The sequence below is a fragment of the Columba livia genome, chromosome 1, assembly GCF_036013475.1.
Source record: "Columba livia isolate bColLiv1 breed racing homer chromosome 1, bColLiv1.pat.W.v2, whole genome shotgun sequence".
NCBI lineage: Eukaryota > Metazoa > Chordata > Aves > Columbiformes > Columbidae > Columba > Columba livia.
Genome location: NC_088602.1, coordinates 150,074,255 through 150,091,337, shown reverse-complemented (window position 1 = coordinate 150,091,337; position 17,083 = coordinate 150,074,255). Strand labels below are relative to the sequence as shown.

The window sequence follows — 17,083 nt, the reverse complement described above, 5'->3', positions numbered from 1 at the left end:
GCTTCTTTCACTCTCCCCTGACTGAGAGGACAAGTAGATAGCTTACTATAGCTTTGTGGGTTCTTTACTGTGGAGTTCAAAAAGGCAGTCTACAAGCCTAAACCATACTCTGGATTAATCCCTTATTCAGCCATCATAGATAGGGAGGCACTGTTTTCATTCACTGCTTATTCCAGCTGTTCTGGTATGTAAAGTTCTCCTTCTTCAGTGTTGCTGGAAAGGTTAATGTATTACATCTTCCCAACTGTAAATTTCTAATGCACTCATCTTTCCCCCAGTGAAAATCTTTTATATTTTATGGATTTCACTCAACAGCAAAACCAGTCATGTATTGAAACATCCATTTCCTCAAAAGAAGCCAGACTAGAAAACACTGTATATTCTGGGGCAGACCCTCCCAGTGACTGCTTCATGGTGCTGCTAGTGGAGTCTGGCCAACAAGCTACTATGTCCACCTCTTGGATGATCACTGTGGCAAAAGCATTTTTTAATGATACATATGGAGTGCTGACTGTCCTCTGCCACTTCCTTCATTGTTGCTACATAAAGGATAAAACTTAGCTGTCTGGATCACACTGCAAGCCCCATGGCTTCATTTTGGCATATTTAAAAACAAACAAACAAACAAACAAACAAACAAAAAACCCAAACAAAACAAAAACACAACTTTGGAAAGAGACTGTTGAGTGTCACATGGCTGTTTTAGGAGGAGGAAATGTACATCCCAATGTTTAGGGGTAATTTGGGAAGGGTTGCGTTTTGTAAGGCTGAGTGACTGACTACTAGAAAATCTAGAAATACAGGGAGGAGACGAACTGAACCAGAGACAAAAGGAAGAAATCTGAGCCAACAAGTAAATGTTGAATGTGAGTAGCTCCTAAATATGAGTCCTCCACTGAGAAGTTCTACTAGGTAGTTGGCAGCCATTTTCTTCTGCAGCTGAAATTTCTGAGCAGTAACCTTTTGTGGACTATGTTCCAGAAATCTAGATTACAAATGGCAAAGGTCTAGGCCGTGGTCACAAAGTGAACAACTAAACAGAAGGCAAAAAGCTGGAGGAATACAACTACTTCTGGAATTTGCTTTGATCGGGATGTCCAGAAGAAGCAGAGGATTTAGTAAAACTCACATCTTGTGAGCATAAGTAGCACAGTGAGCTTATAAGCCCTTCTGTAAGCACGGAAAAGGGAAGGAGAGGTGAAGTAATCTCCGCTTCTGGTTGTTTCCTGCAGCCAGTCAACACAATTGACATGTGTTCTTAGCTAACTCTATCAGCTTGTCACCAGCTTCATTTTTCCTCCATTGCTTTGTCTCATCCCAGTGAAACACTGGAGAACTCAACAAGTCATCACCTGCTTTTGACGGGAACTAGACAAAACCAGCAGCTGTGTTTGGACTGAAGACAGTACAGCTCTTATTGCCCCATGCTGGGTTTCTCTACATGGCCTGTTACACGCAGCCCCACACCACCTCTGCCTGGGGTCCGTGTTGACTGTGTTCCAAAAGCAGTGCACCCAGGGTGCGGCATAATGGGGCGCAGCATCTTTCATTAATTGCTTTCACATTTTGTATGCGTAATGCTGTTACACTTGAAAGGCTTTTCCTTCACTCTCTTGTCTTCCCACACCGCATGAATGGTTATCTTGGGATGGTTATTTCTGTCCCTCTCTAATGCTTTTTGCTCCTGTCCTGAGTAAAACTATTACGATGCCATCACTAACAGGAAGGAGAGCAGGGTTCTACATTTAAATTCAAATAATACAAATTTAAACATTTATTTTAAATCAGATGCTGTTTAGATGCCATGCAACTGCAGATTTTACAATAGAGTTTGTGTTAGCTTTGCAAACATCCCAAGCAAACAAACTTTGCAGGAAACATAATCGTATCATTTTACTAATCTCTGAAATACTGGCTCATGAATATCATAATTTCCAACGAAGTGACTGCTCAAATGCTTAGCAGGGTGATCTTCATACTGTTAGATAATCTCTATTTTCCTGTGTTGTCACCTGTTGAAGAAACAGCTTATACTAGTTACAGAAACCATCTAGTTTGATGATCTCATGGTTTGTTATCATCCCTCACAAATACATTATTAATTGACTTTCCAATCATGTTTGCTATTAAAACTAATCAAACATACTTCAGTTATCACCTTCTTCCCAACAGACCCGTTCTAACAGGATTTTTTATACTTCTCTACCTTACAGAACCTGCACCGTCATCCTTAGATTTAGTTCCTGAACCTGTTCGTCATTAACACATGCTCTTAGTGTGTTAGCTCCCATCACAAGGAATTGTTAGAACATCGTCGTAGGGTGTTGCACAGCCAAGACAGTGTGTGTGGGATCAGAGAAAGAGGACAACGAGACTCTACCCTACCAGTTTTTGAGTCCAAGCAAAGGGAGAGAGGCAGCTGGGCTGGAAGGCAGAAGCTGTGCTTCAGGAAACTGCTCCCCATGCTTTGGCAGGTCAAGAGTGGAGAAGGTATGGCTTGTCCCCTCAGCTGATATTCTTAAGGGAATCACATTTATCTCTTAACAGTTCCTCATTGTAAAGCCAAATCTGCCTTGTGGGGTGTTTTTTTTGTTTTGTTTCGCTTTGTTTTTTTAATCTTCCATTTGAAACAACCCATAGTATTGTTCTCCTGTTGTTGTTGTAAATTATGGATGTGAGACATGCTGAATCACAACAATAGCCATGTATGCAGTTGTTCTATGCGCTGAAGAAATGCATCTTTTGTCATGTATGGATTTTTATACTCCTATTTATTATGGGTCTGATGCTAGGGTTTGATGGGATTGCAAGGAAGCAGGAAGCATGCTGACCGCCCTGGGATTTTAAGTGCAAAGCCATCTGGAATACTCTGAGGAGCCTGGATCGGTTGACAATGGGCCTGTGACCAATGAGTAAGCTGTGTGTCACGTATGCGAGCGCACTTGGGTTGAAGCATTTGATTCAATAAAGTGTTGGGTCCAAACCAGAATTACACTTTTCCATCTTTTAAAAAATTTTACCAGTGACCAGTTAGCTTCAGTCAGGTAACATGCCTGTGCATAGTAGCGTAGTTGTGATCCCCCAAACCAAATTTGGGCCAGAATTTACAGACACCCATACATGAAGTGGGGAAGAAGGGCAACTTAACAACCTCTCAAAAGAGGGAAAGCTTCTAACCCAGCCAGTGCCAGGCTGCCCACACACCACTGGCCAGGCCTTCTGTCCAGATGAAGCTGGTGGAGGGTTTGAAGGGCAAGCTGTATGAGGAGCGGCTGAAGTCACTGGGTTTGTTCAGCCTGGAGAAGAGGAGACTGAGGGGAGACCTCATGGCGGCTACAGCTTCCTCACAAGGGGAGGAGGAGGAACAGGCGCTGATCTCTTCTCCCTGGTGATCAATGACAGAACCCGAGGGAATGGCAGGAAGATGTGCCAGGGGAGGTTTAGGTTGGACATGAGGAAAAGGGTCTTCCCCCAGAGGGTGGTGGAGCACTGGAACAGGCTCCCCAGGGAGGTGTCACGGCCCCAAGCCTGACAGTGTTCAAGAAGAGACTGGACAAGCCCTCAGACACATGGTGTGAACTGTGGGGCTGTCCTGTGCGGGGACAGGAGTTGGACTCGATGATCCTTGGGGGTCCTTTCCAACTCAGGACATTCTATGATCCAGACAAGAGGGTGGCCATTTGGGCACAGGCTGAGAGCACCACGAGCTCCAGTGGGGCTGGTAGGAAGCCTTTAGGCAGAGCGTGGGTTGTGGAAGCACAGGGCCTCGAGAAGCAGTGGGTGTGTGCGGTGGCTGACAGATGCCCCTGAGCACCCCAGTGCGGCCGCGGGGGGGCAGCGGCGGGGACAGCCCCGCCAACTGCCTGGGGGGAGGGCGGAGAGAGGGGCGGGGCTTCCAGGGGCGGGGCCTATCGGGGCGGGGCTTCCGCCCGCAGTCAGGCTGCCTGCTGGGGGGAGCGGGAGAAGCTCTGGCCGCACGTAGGCGGTGGGCGGGGCGTGGCCCCGAAAGGGGTGTGGCGAGGCGGGCTGGGGCGGGGCGCCGGGGCCGGGGAGGCAGGCGGGGCGGGCGGCGCGGCGGGGGGAAGGGCGTGGCGCAGCGTGGCGAGGGGCGTGGCGCGGGCGGCCGTTGGCCCTGTGGCGCGGTGGGGCAGCCTCCTTCCGGGGCAGGCACACAAACACCGCGGGCCGCGAGGGGCGGGGGTCGGCGCGGCGGCGGTGGCGGCGCGGGCGGGAAGCGGCGGGGGCAGCGGGGCCGCCCCGCCTCCTTTCGACGCTGCGGTCGGCGGCCGGCGCAGGACAATGGAAGAGGCGGCAGCGACGGTAGCAGCGGTCGCGGCGGCAGGGGGGCCCTGCCCGACGGATCGAACGGGGGCGCCCTGCCCGACGGATCGAACGGGGGCGGCGGCGCTGAGCGGGGAGAATGAGGCCGAGAGCCGACAGGGCCCGGCGGAGCGCGGCGGAGAGGTGGCCCCGCTCAACCTGTTGGACACTTGCGGCGTGTGCGGGCAGCCCATCCAGAGCCGGCGGCCCAAGCTGCTGCCCTGCCTGCACACGGTCTGCCTGCGCTGCCTGCCGCGGCCCGAGCGCTACCTCATGCTGCCCCCCGTCGTCCCCGCCTCGGCCGCCGGCACCCCCAGAGAACCGCAGCTGCCGGCGCTCCCCTCAGTGCCCGTCTCTTCGCCGTCTACGCTGAACTGCACGCCCGGTAAGTGGCCCTCCTGCCGCCGACCCCTTCCCTCCGCCTGGCCGCCGTGCTTCGGACTGCAGCCCTCTCCACCCCACGCCCCCCTCCCCTGTCCCCTCGGAGGCTTGTGTGTCGCGATAGACGTAGGGGGCGGGGAGCTGTCGCGATGGGGAAACCCCGGGTGCCGTGGGCGGAGTGCAGGTGCTGGGCTGCCGGGGGTACGCGGACCCGTCGGGGCAGGCTGTGCTCGCTGCTCGCCAGCGCCGAAGCTGGTGAGGGGGGTTCTGGTTTGGTTTTGTGTGTGTGGTTATTTTGTTTATTTATTTATTTATTTTTAAATTTCCCACCTCGGAGGGGAAGGCAGTAATTTAGTTTGCCAAGACCTCTCAGTGTGGAGGGAGAGGAGCCACGGGAGCCGTCCCCCTTCTCCCCCCGCCCAGTCCCCGCCTCGAGTGGCCTTGGGTTCGGGGCCCGCGGCCGGATGGGACGGTGGGCGCCGGGCGGATTTTTGCGGCCAGGAGGGTTTGCTGTTGCCTCTTGCCGCGGAAAACCTTAACGCGGGGTGTTATGAAGGCAGAAAAACGTAGCGAGGAAAGAGACTTTTTTTTTGGGTGATGTTTCCAGGCTGCAGTTTGGAGCTCACCTGGAGGGAAGCCCTGCAGGTGTCATCCATCCTCTATACACGGCACTGTGCCGGGCGGTAACAACTGTGGACAAGCAATAACACTTGTCCATGTGACAGGCAGCCAGCGTGGGCCCTGTAATGCATTAACGTGAAACTTTAATTGCCGCGCTGGACTGGGAATGCGGCGAGGAAGTTTTGGTAAGCGCCTATATTGACATAGTAGCTCCTCTCAACGCTGCAGAAGATGTGCGATGAACTCCAACAATGTGAAAGTACTTTCCTGATGTTTTTCTTTTTTTTCCTAGCCCTCTTATGTCTAGTAGGTCACTTAACTTTGTTAAAGGCAACTTCATCTTAGGAAAAGGTGCAAACAAGCATTGTCTAGTGGAAACAGTTGAAGATCCTGCAGAATCTTGAATAGGAAAGAGGAAGTGTGATGGAAATGGAGCCTCTCTATAGGCATTAGTGGAGGTTCTGTTTATTGGGCAGTGTAGTGGGGGCTCAAGTGAAAAATTCTATGCGAAGAGGTGGTAACTCCAGATTGACCATTCTTAAGCAAATATTGGCTGTTTTCCTTTAAATGCATTTAGGAAACCTTTACCATCCTGCCAGCAGTTCTGACCAGAAAGATTACAACTTGAACATGCAAATGTTTGCAGCAATTTGTAAAGGAACACCCTCTTGAGAGAAAGGTGTATTTGGGACAAGTGAAGAGGCGGCCTTGCTTCAGAATATTTGAGAAACTCCCGAGTATGTTATTAACAGGATATATGGAGCCTCTTCATCTACGTGGATGTCTTAGTGTATTCATTTAGTCTTTAATTTTAGCATGTAATTTATGTAATAGCCAGACTGCCTAGTCAGAAGGTCCAGAATAGGAAAATCTGTGAAACCCAAAGCCAGTATATTTAAGACCAGTTAATCCAGGAGATGTTATTGGTCGTACGTCCACAGGTAGAACTGTGAAGTTCTGTGTGGGAGGAACAGAAGAGGCACAAACCTTAGTGTAGAGAATTGCAAGAGAAGATACTGGGGAATGAGAAAGGGGTCAGAGATGCAGCTAGCTCAGGGGTTGCAGCTTAGGCTAAGAGGCAATGTAATCATCATCTTATGGGTTTTGAGGTCACCAACAGCATAGCTCAATTCCCAGATGTTTTGTTTAAATATAGCAGAAACAGGCATCTGTAGTTGAGTATGAAATGAGATGCATTATAAGAATGCGAAGACAAGTGCTATTCAAACATCTGCTTGAGAGGACAAATGACAGATGAAATAATGAATTGTATCAACAGTAAACTTGTAGCTCTATTCCCTGCTTTTGGCTGTGTGAGTTGGTTCTGTAGGAATGAGTTGTGCGGTCTGTATTCCTCCTCATTCTACAAATCTACAGGCATTATTTTTACCCTGTCGACTCTTCTTTCAAGTTATTTTCATGCTTCCACACTACCATTCATTGTCCAATAGGAAGAAGAAACTTGTAGATATCTCACTGTCTTCTTGACACATTCTTTGTCTTTTCATTGTTTTGGCCAATTAAAATGACTATGGCTGTATACTAGCTACCTAAGGCCTAACTTGATATGCATAGGCTGCTCTCTGTTTTCCAACTGATATAAAATGTTGTAAACTTAAGTTAGGATTGAAAAAAAAAGTGTCAGTGTCTAAAGCTGATCATATTAAGGAAAGATGTTATGGTTGGAGGAGTTCCTAAATTCTCAAAAGATGGAAAGAAGGACAAAACAGTGCAAATCTGTCACCTCTTCTGGTAGTATGTTTTGCAAAATGTTTGAGAAGTGACCTGAAGAAATAATCTGAAGAGTATAAGCTTATAAAGTTGGATAGTAAATGCCTCTCATGATGTAAATTATGAGATTACTGTGACTAAACTGAAGAAATAAACAGCAAGGAAGCTATTTGTGCTGGAATGAATGCTCTTGGTAAGGAACACAATGGAATTACAAACTATGAAAAGCTCCTGAAAGATAAGCAGACAGACTGCTGGTGCACATCTGCTGAGTAGAAACACGATGCACAAAAGAGAAGCCTGAAGAAAGATTGGTAGAAGGGAGTCTGTTTTGAACAAAGGAGGGGATTTGTAAAGTGCTTCGCTGAGCCAGCCTTGAGATGGAGTGTTGTGCTAGTATCCAAATTAGTTGAGAAGCAGGTAGCTAAAGAGGAACTGAGTTCCCAGTATAATCTGGATATGCTTTTTGTCTTTAGGAAACTGTTTCCAAGCAGAAACAGTCCTTAGCTTTGCTAGAACAACACGTGCATTCAACTTCATCATATAGACAAGTTTACTAGGGAGGATGTTGGTGGCTCTTGTTCTGTAAAGGTACTGACAACTAGTGCTATGGAACACAAAAACAAAAAAACAAACAACAACAACAACAAAAAAAAAAAAAAAAAAAAAACCACAAAAAAAAACCCCAAACAAATATAACCTCCAAACTTTCAAGCTTAAGGATGTAGAGTGAGTTAAGAATTTTGGTGTTGCTCACTTGAATACAAGGTTCAGCACTGGTAATGGCAGAGACAGGTGTCAAGATGTGTAAAGGACTTTCCTGTGGTGGATGTTAATCAGTATTCCTATTGCAAAGGTAGACTGCTGGCAAGGCATATCAAGTTGGGCTTAGCTAACTAGCTAAGCTAGTATACAGGCATTGTCATTTTAACTGGCCAAAACAATGCCAACATACTCTATCCTGCTATGTGCATTCAATTTAGAAATTATTTCTATAGAAAAGAAAACCTGGATTTCCTGGTAACTGTACCATTCTTGAGGTTTAAGGTGTTGCAGAATCAGCTGTGTGTCAGACTTCAATGGTTTTAGCACTGGATAACTCACTGCTTGTTTTCTAGATGTTCAATGGCAACTTATTTGATGTAGGTGATATTTTTGTTGTTGCATTGCCAAAAAAAGGGTTACCAGACAAAGAACATTATGAACTGTGGGGCATGCTGCAAGAATTGTTCTGTAAATGTGAGCTTGTGGCTTGTGAGCAAGTGTCTACAAATGTTGGTGCTGAGTATCTTGGCTAACTTCATGTGTTCTTCCTTTTTGTTTCTCAAATGGCCATTCTTTAGTGTTTGATTGTGTGAGTTGTAACTGGTGTATGCAAGAAGGCTGTTATTAGAAATCCACCATTCACCCAAATTTTGTGCTGGGTGGTATTTCAATGACTAGTTGAGTAGTAGCCTATTTTTAATTAAAGGACAGTGTTTGTAATTTGGGGAATATAAGGACATCATAGTACTTTTGTGGAATTTTTAAATGTAAAAGAGATACATGAGTACTGCAAAGTTATAGATTGAAATTCTATTCCTTTTCAAAACTGCTTAAGTTGCAGATATCCTTGTTTGTTTGTCATCAGTCTGTACATGAAATAGTTTGGGAACTGGTGTGGGGAGAAACTTGTGAATCGAAAAGTGTAGCATAGTTTTATGCAGGTATCATGATGAAATCATGCTAGTGTCAACACAGAAATAATACAGGAAAAGTGGTTTTTCTGTGTTTTATCTGTAGACAGGCCTACCAGCAAACAAATATGTATGAAACTGCTAGAAGCATGTAATATTTGGACACTCCCTGGGTATAAATTCTTGGGGATTGCCCAGACTAACAACTCAAATATGTTTGATACTTGCTGTTAATTAAGGAATAAATACTTCAGGGTTACTAAACAAGGATTTCAGTGATGTTCATGTTTCATATTTCACTTATTAATGTCCAGAAATAGTTGTTGACTAATGCAATTTGGAGGTTTGTAAGGTATGGAATGAAGACCTAACCCTTGATATCCTCTCTGCTGCTTTATTATGTCCCACAGTTAGTCCTTATCCAGATAACTTTAAGCTCTTTCAGATTCTCTTCTGATCTTGATATCTGGACTTTCCAATGTCATCACTTCATTTGACCTTGAAAATACAGCTTTTAAAAATAACTTAAATTTTTCTCATTGCTCTGTATGAAATATTATTTCGCTCTCAGTTTGATAATGATTAGGATCCTTATTAGTTAGTTTGGAGGAGATAATAGCTTCATTAGAGCTTTATGTTGAAGACAAATTTTTCTTCCAGGTCTCAGTAGTCTAAGAAGACTTCAGTTGTTTGGTTTTTTAAATTTGCTTGTTACATATGATTATTTCAATTTCATCTTCGCGACTTGCTTAAAGTGAATTCTGTCCATCTTTGCTGTTACAAGGAGTCCATATTTTATTTGTGTGGGTATACACTCACACTTGAAAATACACATAGTTTCACAAGTCTTAGTTCTTGATGGCACCACAGCAGAAATGATTTATCTAACCTGTAACAAACTTAAGGACATGTAGGAGTGCTGATATTTGAAAATAATATATGTTATAGGAATATGTATAGGAAAGATATGCCTACTTTTCATACTGTTTGATGTGTGCTTACTTTGAATTGAAAACTCGGGAGCCTCAGATATTGCATATATGAAAAGCATTTAGCGTTGTTACAGGTAAAATATAATATTATTGTTTTAATAGCCTGTAATGGACAAACCTATTGGATAAGAAGTAAAGAAAATAGTAAAAACTTAAAATATTAATCAGTAAACTATCTAGAAAAGGTTCTTATTTTTCTAATTATAATGCCCTTCTTTTAGAAAAAAGGTATGGTCTCAAGATAAGTGATGGAATATGATACAAACTGTCAAGTGTAATTTGATGTAGAGGATATATTTGCCAAAGACTCCTGCATTCTTTTCTACCAGGAATTCCACACAAAATCTGTAAGATACACCTATACAGCCTTTATTGAGGTGGATAACTACATGATGCTGAAAGAAGTTTTAATCACACTTTTTCCAGTATCTGATTAATATAAGCATATAATATATGCTTATTATGTTACTTATGTCCAGAGAATAGTATTTTGAGGGCAAGTTAGATGCTTTTACATTCTTGCTTCCTTACTGATAGGAAGTGATAGATTGAAAAGGTGAAGCTATCAGACATCAGATGAGTGTTAAACCAACTGCAGTGATTTAGTCAAGCTCATTCGAATTAAAAGCCTTTTACAAGTTAGGCTGTAGAAGTTACCACAATAGCTGAACTTTTTTTAATGGACATTTAAATCCTCAGAGGCCAACCTAGCTCTGTTCCCATCCAAAATCAGCTTGTAATATCTCTGGTAAGCAATTAGTACTTTTACTAACAGAAAGGAATCCTGGATCATAAGATAACAGTAGAGGAAAAATATACTAATATGTTAAAGCGTCAGATGTGTATCTAGTTAGAAGTATATTGGGTTGTTTTAATGTGTATCATAGAGATATATCTTAAGAAAATTATTTGCCTGAAGAACAAAGGAAAAATGATAGCACGTATGTTAATTAAGAGGCAAGTTGAGGTAGGGGTGTGTGCTTCATGGGAAGTGTGCTGAAGAGCTGGTAGGCCGCACAGCAGGCTTTGAGGGTGGCCTGCTGACTTACAGGCCTGCTACAAAGTGGCCATGTTCACTCAGCTTTGCCCAGTTTTTTAAATTTAACAAAGGAGTTTTGTTGAAGCTCTTGATTCTGAATGTGGTGGTGTTAAAGAAGCTGATCTCTTGTGCAGGAAATGCTTTTATGCCAGTTTGTGCTAAGTTGCTGTAGTTGGAATTTCCATATTATTTAGTGGAATTTCCCAATAACGGTGAACTTGTATAGCTGGTATTTTGCCCCTGGTGTCTAATCTAAAAAACAAGACGGGGAAAACCAGAAAGAATTTTAAGTGAAGTTTAATGTGACTGCATTTCAGTATGAATAATGGACTGCTTATGAAAAATCTGTTATTTCTGAAATTGGAAATTTAGAGTTATTTTAAAATATTTTTTGCAAGAAGATTAAATACTTTAATGCGGTCATTTTTACTGCTTTCCTAACAATAATATGCTGGTCAGGCAGGGTACTTCAGGTGAATATGGCCCTGTAGCTTGCATTGTGGACCTATGTAGGTGATCTAGCTGAACTGTGAATAGTAGCAAAATATCCCACTGGACTTAAACTGGTACAACAGATAAGAGATATTAATGATAGTGTTTTATTTGTCTAATTTAAAGGTCAGAGAAAAGATTGTTTTAATAGAAAAACTTCATGATGCTGGTAGTTTTTATTACCAATTAGGTAGCTATGGAGTAATTTACTGTTTAAACTATGTACTTGCAGCTCAAATGTGCTTTGAAGACCTCAGTGTCATAGTTGAGCTGACTAAATATCTACTTCTTTGTTTCTGGTGGCCAGAGAGAATATATAAAACACAACTGTTTCATGCTTGCTTTGATGGTAAACATTTGTGTGAGGTAAATAAGAAAATTACACCATTCTTGACAAGAAACAGTCTTGTAAAGTCAGGTATGAAACCAAAGGTTGAGCAAAAGAATGTTCGTAATTACTTGATACTGTATCTCCAGTGCTTCAAGTATATGCTTATTTGAAGCTTTTTATGTGGGAGGAAATGGTGTGTTACCTTGCATACATTACTAACTTATGATGGAGGACTGATGTTAAACTTTCTAGTTATTTTTCAGGCTTATCAGTGGTCTATGGGAAAAGGGGAAGACAGTAAGCAAGGTTCAGCTGCCTGAATTGCATTCAGAGGTTTTGAGGACCCTTGTTTCTAACATGGATTTGGGTCACAGGCACATTCTCATTTAAAAAAAATCTGTGACTCCAGTGCTAAGCCCTGCACAAGTGGAAAGTACATGAGCAAGAGAACTGAACCACTTGCTTTCTGACTGTAGAAAGATTCTTGCTTCTGATTAATAAGTGAGTTGCCACAGGCAGCTTTTTGTTTTTTTTAATGGTGAGTTCCCCTTTGTGCTGTAGTCTCTCAGGTGAATATTTTGCATTTGAAAAAAACAAGACTGTAGCTGAAATACCCTTTGAACTAAAATGATTACCTAATTTGAAAAGTGCCTGTATATTTTCCCAGTGAGCTGACACATCTGTCTGTACTGTACATAGTAAAAAAGAAACGGGACTCTTTTTACATAAGCCTTGACTTGGAAAACCCAGTGTGTTTTCTAGGATGCCTACTTGAGATCAGGAAGCGTGTAATAAACTTAAAGTTCGCTTAATCTGCTTCTTTCCTTTCTAGGCATCTGCTGCACAGTCACAACATGGTTAAGGATGTGTGGAGTTGAAGTTTGTTGAACTAACACTGTAAGCCAGCCTAACAGAAGATGATGTTAGGCTTAGGCAGCTGCTCAACTTGCTATGTCAGGATGCTTCTAACACTGTTGCTGGTTCAGGGAGGGAATGCTGACAGCTGTGCAGGGAATGAGTAGGTGGGAAGAAAGAGAGGCAGAGAGCTGCAGCAATCTGCTGGGGCTGGAGAATAAGGCATTTTCAAGTGGGCACAAGGTTCTGATTTTAAGTGCAAGGTACAGACTGGGAGACAGTGCTCTGTCTTTTTCTTAGAAATGGTCTTACAGCTTGGACCAGATACAATTTAGAAGCAAAGCCACAGTTTATGGTACCTCATATTTCTTCTAGATTATTATCACTGCTGTTTAAACTCAATGGGGCCAAAATAATAATTCTAGAAGCTGTTTTGGCAAAATAAAGAAGACTTTACGGGCATCCCAAAGGGATCGAACTGACAGTCCTCTTCCCTCCATTCCACTCTTTGTGCAAGAGCTGTGTCTGGGTTCTTTAGGAAGCTAAATGCTAATCTGGCATCCTTTTAAAGTCCATTTAGCACCAGTATTATTGTATTGTGTTCCAATCTGATTGTATTTATTGTGTGAAGTTTTTTTCTTTTCCCTGCTCCCAGTTCCATTGGGATGAGATCAGATTTAATAAGGTTTTCTTTGGCTGCCTTTTGACTGATTTAAATTATTGAGAATATAGTGTAGGTGCTATGAGCTGCAAAATGCCTGACATCAAACCTTCGCTAGAATAGCTCTTGTTCTGCCGCAAAGTTGTGGTTGGTTGTTTTCTTTTTCATTTGACAGTATGCCAGCCAATTAGGCTAAGAAGCACATGGTTGAACCTTTGTGAATATTCCTTAAAAATAAAGCAGGAATTGAAGTGTAATCCTACTTCATTTCCAAACTAGTATTGGAGGTAATATTTCCAGAGCTTTATTATTTAAACTAGTATATTATCAGTTCTTTCAGGTAGTATAGCACAACAAGGTGGAAATAGATGAAACTACTCTAAAGGATGGGTAAATGGCACTTCTGAAGAGTCGTTTTGGTCAAAGATTCATTTTCCTAAGCTTCATTCTTAGTATGGAGTGAGTCATGCTGGGAAAGTGTCTTTGAAGGAGTTCTTCTTTGGTTTTGGAAAAATGAGGGAAACCATAGGAAGACTTGATTTCTTCAGTGGATGTGCATGTTCACATCAACCAAAAGGGTCTGGCTTCCTGTTCAGTTGTCTACTGCGGATTACAGCAAGAGAAGATATCAAGAGAGATGAGCGGGAACACAGCGAGCATCGCTGTTGTTCTTACTTGATCAGTTAGTGCATTCTTTCAACCCAGAGAAATATGTCTTATTAGTTACATTCAGTAATTTTTATATTAATGCAATGTCAGAAGGAAAAATGCTGCATCTTAATGCTGGTTCTTGGAGGCTGTGTAGTCTGTGGCTCCCACAATACGAATATTGCTCCAGCTTTGTAGTCTTAAAGTTATATGGGAACAGGAAAAAGCTGGTTACTTCCCTTTTTGAATCCTTACAGCAGTGCTGTGAGGATACTGTGCACATATAAGAGAGGAATATAAAGTGTGTTGGCTTTTTATTCCTGTACGTCTATACCAAAAGTGCAATGCTTGTAACTTGCAGATAACTTGGAGGATATTTTCCTCTTTAATTACTGGTTTTATTGGAGGGATTCTTGCAACTGAATCGGATGTCCAAAACTTTATAATTGATGTAGTTATTGGAAAGCAGTGGATGTTTTTAAGTTATGATTCATCTGACCAACTGTAGACATCTGCTTTTAGGATGAGACCACTCATGACCTAACTTTATTGCCTAGGTCTGCATTGACTGTGAAGGCAACTTTGTGTAAATCAACACTTAAATTAACCCTACTGAAGATATTGAAGTTTGGCAACACACCAAAGAAACTTTATCCATCTTTCAAGTGGAAAGTTTAACTTTATAGAGTTACTTTGGCGTAACAAATCAGTATTATTTCTGTGCTGCCATTAAGAGTTAATTTTTCTTGCATGCAAAAATTTTGCATGTGACAAGCTGTAATATTAAACAGCTTTAGAATGTAAAAAGTAGTCAGAATAGACTGGAATTTGGAGTCTTGGTGGTGTTTTGCTCAAATAAATTAGATGTCCTGAATATTTTTTATTCTGATAATAATGTCTTGCACAGCACTCAGACATATCTGATGGAAAATGCAGGAAATAAAAAGTGTCTTTTTTGCCTTATTGACTACACTTATCGGAGTGCGAATTTTCATCAAATATTGTTTGTGTCTTTCATTGTCTCTGTCCCTGTCAACAGCAAGCCTTAAAAAAAAATCTAGAAATCCTGAAAATATTACCAGGTTAATAATGAAAGCTTTAATTTCAGCATAGATAAAAATATACCTTCATAAATATTCAGAATTTATTGATAAATACATATTAAATTCTTTCTTACTGCTGTGGATCTAGTGTTGTACTTCTAGTGAATGTGCTATTATGGTTATCAAAGAGGCAAGAATTAGAAAAATATTATTATTTTTTTTCTTTAATATCAGTCTGCCCTTTTTCTCTACTCCCTCACCAAACAAAATGACCTAAACAAAGGCAGAACCGTTTATTCTAAATTGGCAAATTATCTCTATGTACTTTTGAACATCTGTTCCCTGTATATACAATTTACGGATAAAGTTGATGGAGTCTTCCATTGTATTTGTTACATCCTTGTAATCTATATTTTGAGATAGTTTGAAGGAACATAGTAGAGGTATTGATGACTTCTGAACTCTGTCCTCAAGGAGAACTTCAGAATAGATATGTGTATAGCAGAATACAGATGAATGCAGCAAACACTGCAGTTAACAAGTTGATTGCTCTGAATATTGAAACTGAAGTGATTTGAACCTATTTTTTTTTTATTTGGAGCTACAGACAGCAGTTTGTTTGGGTACTACATAAGAAATGTTCTGTGTGCCTCACTTGTATTTTCCACCAGGAATTCAAAGTCACAATAGCAAAGTTATGTGGTACAGAGTAGACAGGTAAGTTGGGATGCACCTGTCCAAGCTGGAATATATTCTGCCACTTCTGAATGTCTGGGATGCCTGTGACATTCCAAAAAGGGCTGGCAGATGTGCTGCACAATCCATAGGAGACCTGTTTCCTTCTGGCATAGCATTTGGGATCCAGGCAAGATCTCCTTTTCAAATTAGGTCTGTTTGGTGAGGCACCTGAGTTGCTCCCCTGAGGGTTGTGGCTTGGAAAATGGGGGCCAAGAGGAGAGTTTCCCAAGTCTTGATAGGTAGTTTCCGGTGATGGAGCAGTGATCATATTGAGAATGGGAGGAGACTTGTGAGAGAACAGATTGCAAGGGTGCATCTGAGCAATCAAAGGAGAGAGGGCAGAACATGATCTGGCCCAAGGCCTTGAATGGCATTAGCGTTCCTGTTTCGGATGACATTTCTCCTGAAATGCTCTAAAGCCCATTACCTACTGTTCTTGCTACTGCTTCCAACACGATTCCCCTAATGTGGTCTGCAAAATGCTATTTCAGTAGAATATATTAACTTAGACAGCATTAAACCCACTTTAAAAATGTTAGCAACTTGAAAAATACTAGGCTGCTCAAAATGCAAGAATATCACTGAATCTTAAAAATCCTTGCATCTTGTATGCTTGAATTCACTATGTCTATGTTAGAAATACTTGACAGTCTTGGGACTTGAAAGAATATATTTTAATTTTGATGACAGAAATGCTCATCACAGTCAGCAGTGACAATTGGCATAATTGTTGGCAGCTTCTGCATTGTCACTTAAGCGTGTTCATTGTAAGGCAGTGGGTTTTTTTTATTCATAATCTTGTACTTAAATATTATCTTTCCCACAATAACAGTATTTCCCTTTATTACCATTATGACACTATGTATAATTGTGTTGTTGAAGGAAATGCGTTGGATGATGGTGGATGTGAACATAAAACTCTCCCTTCGGGATTGCTTGAGGTATTCAGAAGTGGCTGGAGAGTCAACCCTTCCAAAATTTACGATTTATGAAATCTAATAGGCGATATTTGAAGTGTTTGAAGATTGGGCACGTTTAGCAAAAACAATGAACCATTTCACAGAGCAGCTGAAATATTTTAATTCAGCTCTGCAGTGTTTTCCAAGAAAGTCAATGCACTGCAGCATAAAAACTGGCCTGTAACACTCTTCCAGAGGGGGGGATTACAGCTAGTAGTCTTTGTCTAGTTTTCATCTATTTACATTTTAAAGCGTGGTAGATAAGTTTATTAAAATCTGAATGCTTTATCTGCTAGATTCATGGTTGCTTTGAATGTTTATATTTTAGCAGTAGGTGCAGGTTTCCCCTGGAGATGTGCTTGCTTGTTGGTTTAACCTATCTCCCCTCCACTAGCAGCAGCAGGCTGTCAGAACTAGATAGGAGCAGCTTTTTCTGGAACAAACCAGTTTGAAGAAGTTGCCAATTTTGCAGCACCACTATAGGCTTAATGAGAAACAAGAGGAAAGCATTAATTATTTTCAGAATTGATTCTGATGTTATTGCACATGATATCATCGCTTGAATTAAGTTTTCCAAGTGTTTGTTTTTAACAGAA

The 17,083-nt window shown here is 41.9% G+C and overlaps 1 protein-coding gene across 1 annotated transcript in view; it reads left to right on the top strand.

Moving 5' to 3' along the window:
* Positions 1-4,142: 4,142 nt before the first annotated feature.
* The window catches only part of TRIM24 (tripartite motif containing 24), a 63,407-nt gene continuing 50,466 nt past the window's right edge, over positions 4,143-17,083 (top strand). Inside the window, exon 1 of the mRNA XM_065038057.1 lies at positions 4,143-4,705. Coding sequence (XP_064894129.1) covers positions 4,300-4,705 — 406 coding nt within the window. The 5' untranslated portion in view covers positions 4,143-4,299. The remainder of the gene's footprint in view (positions 4,706-17,083) is intronic.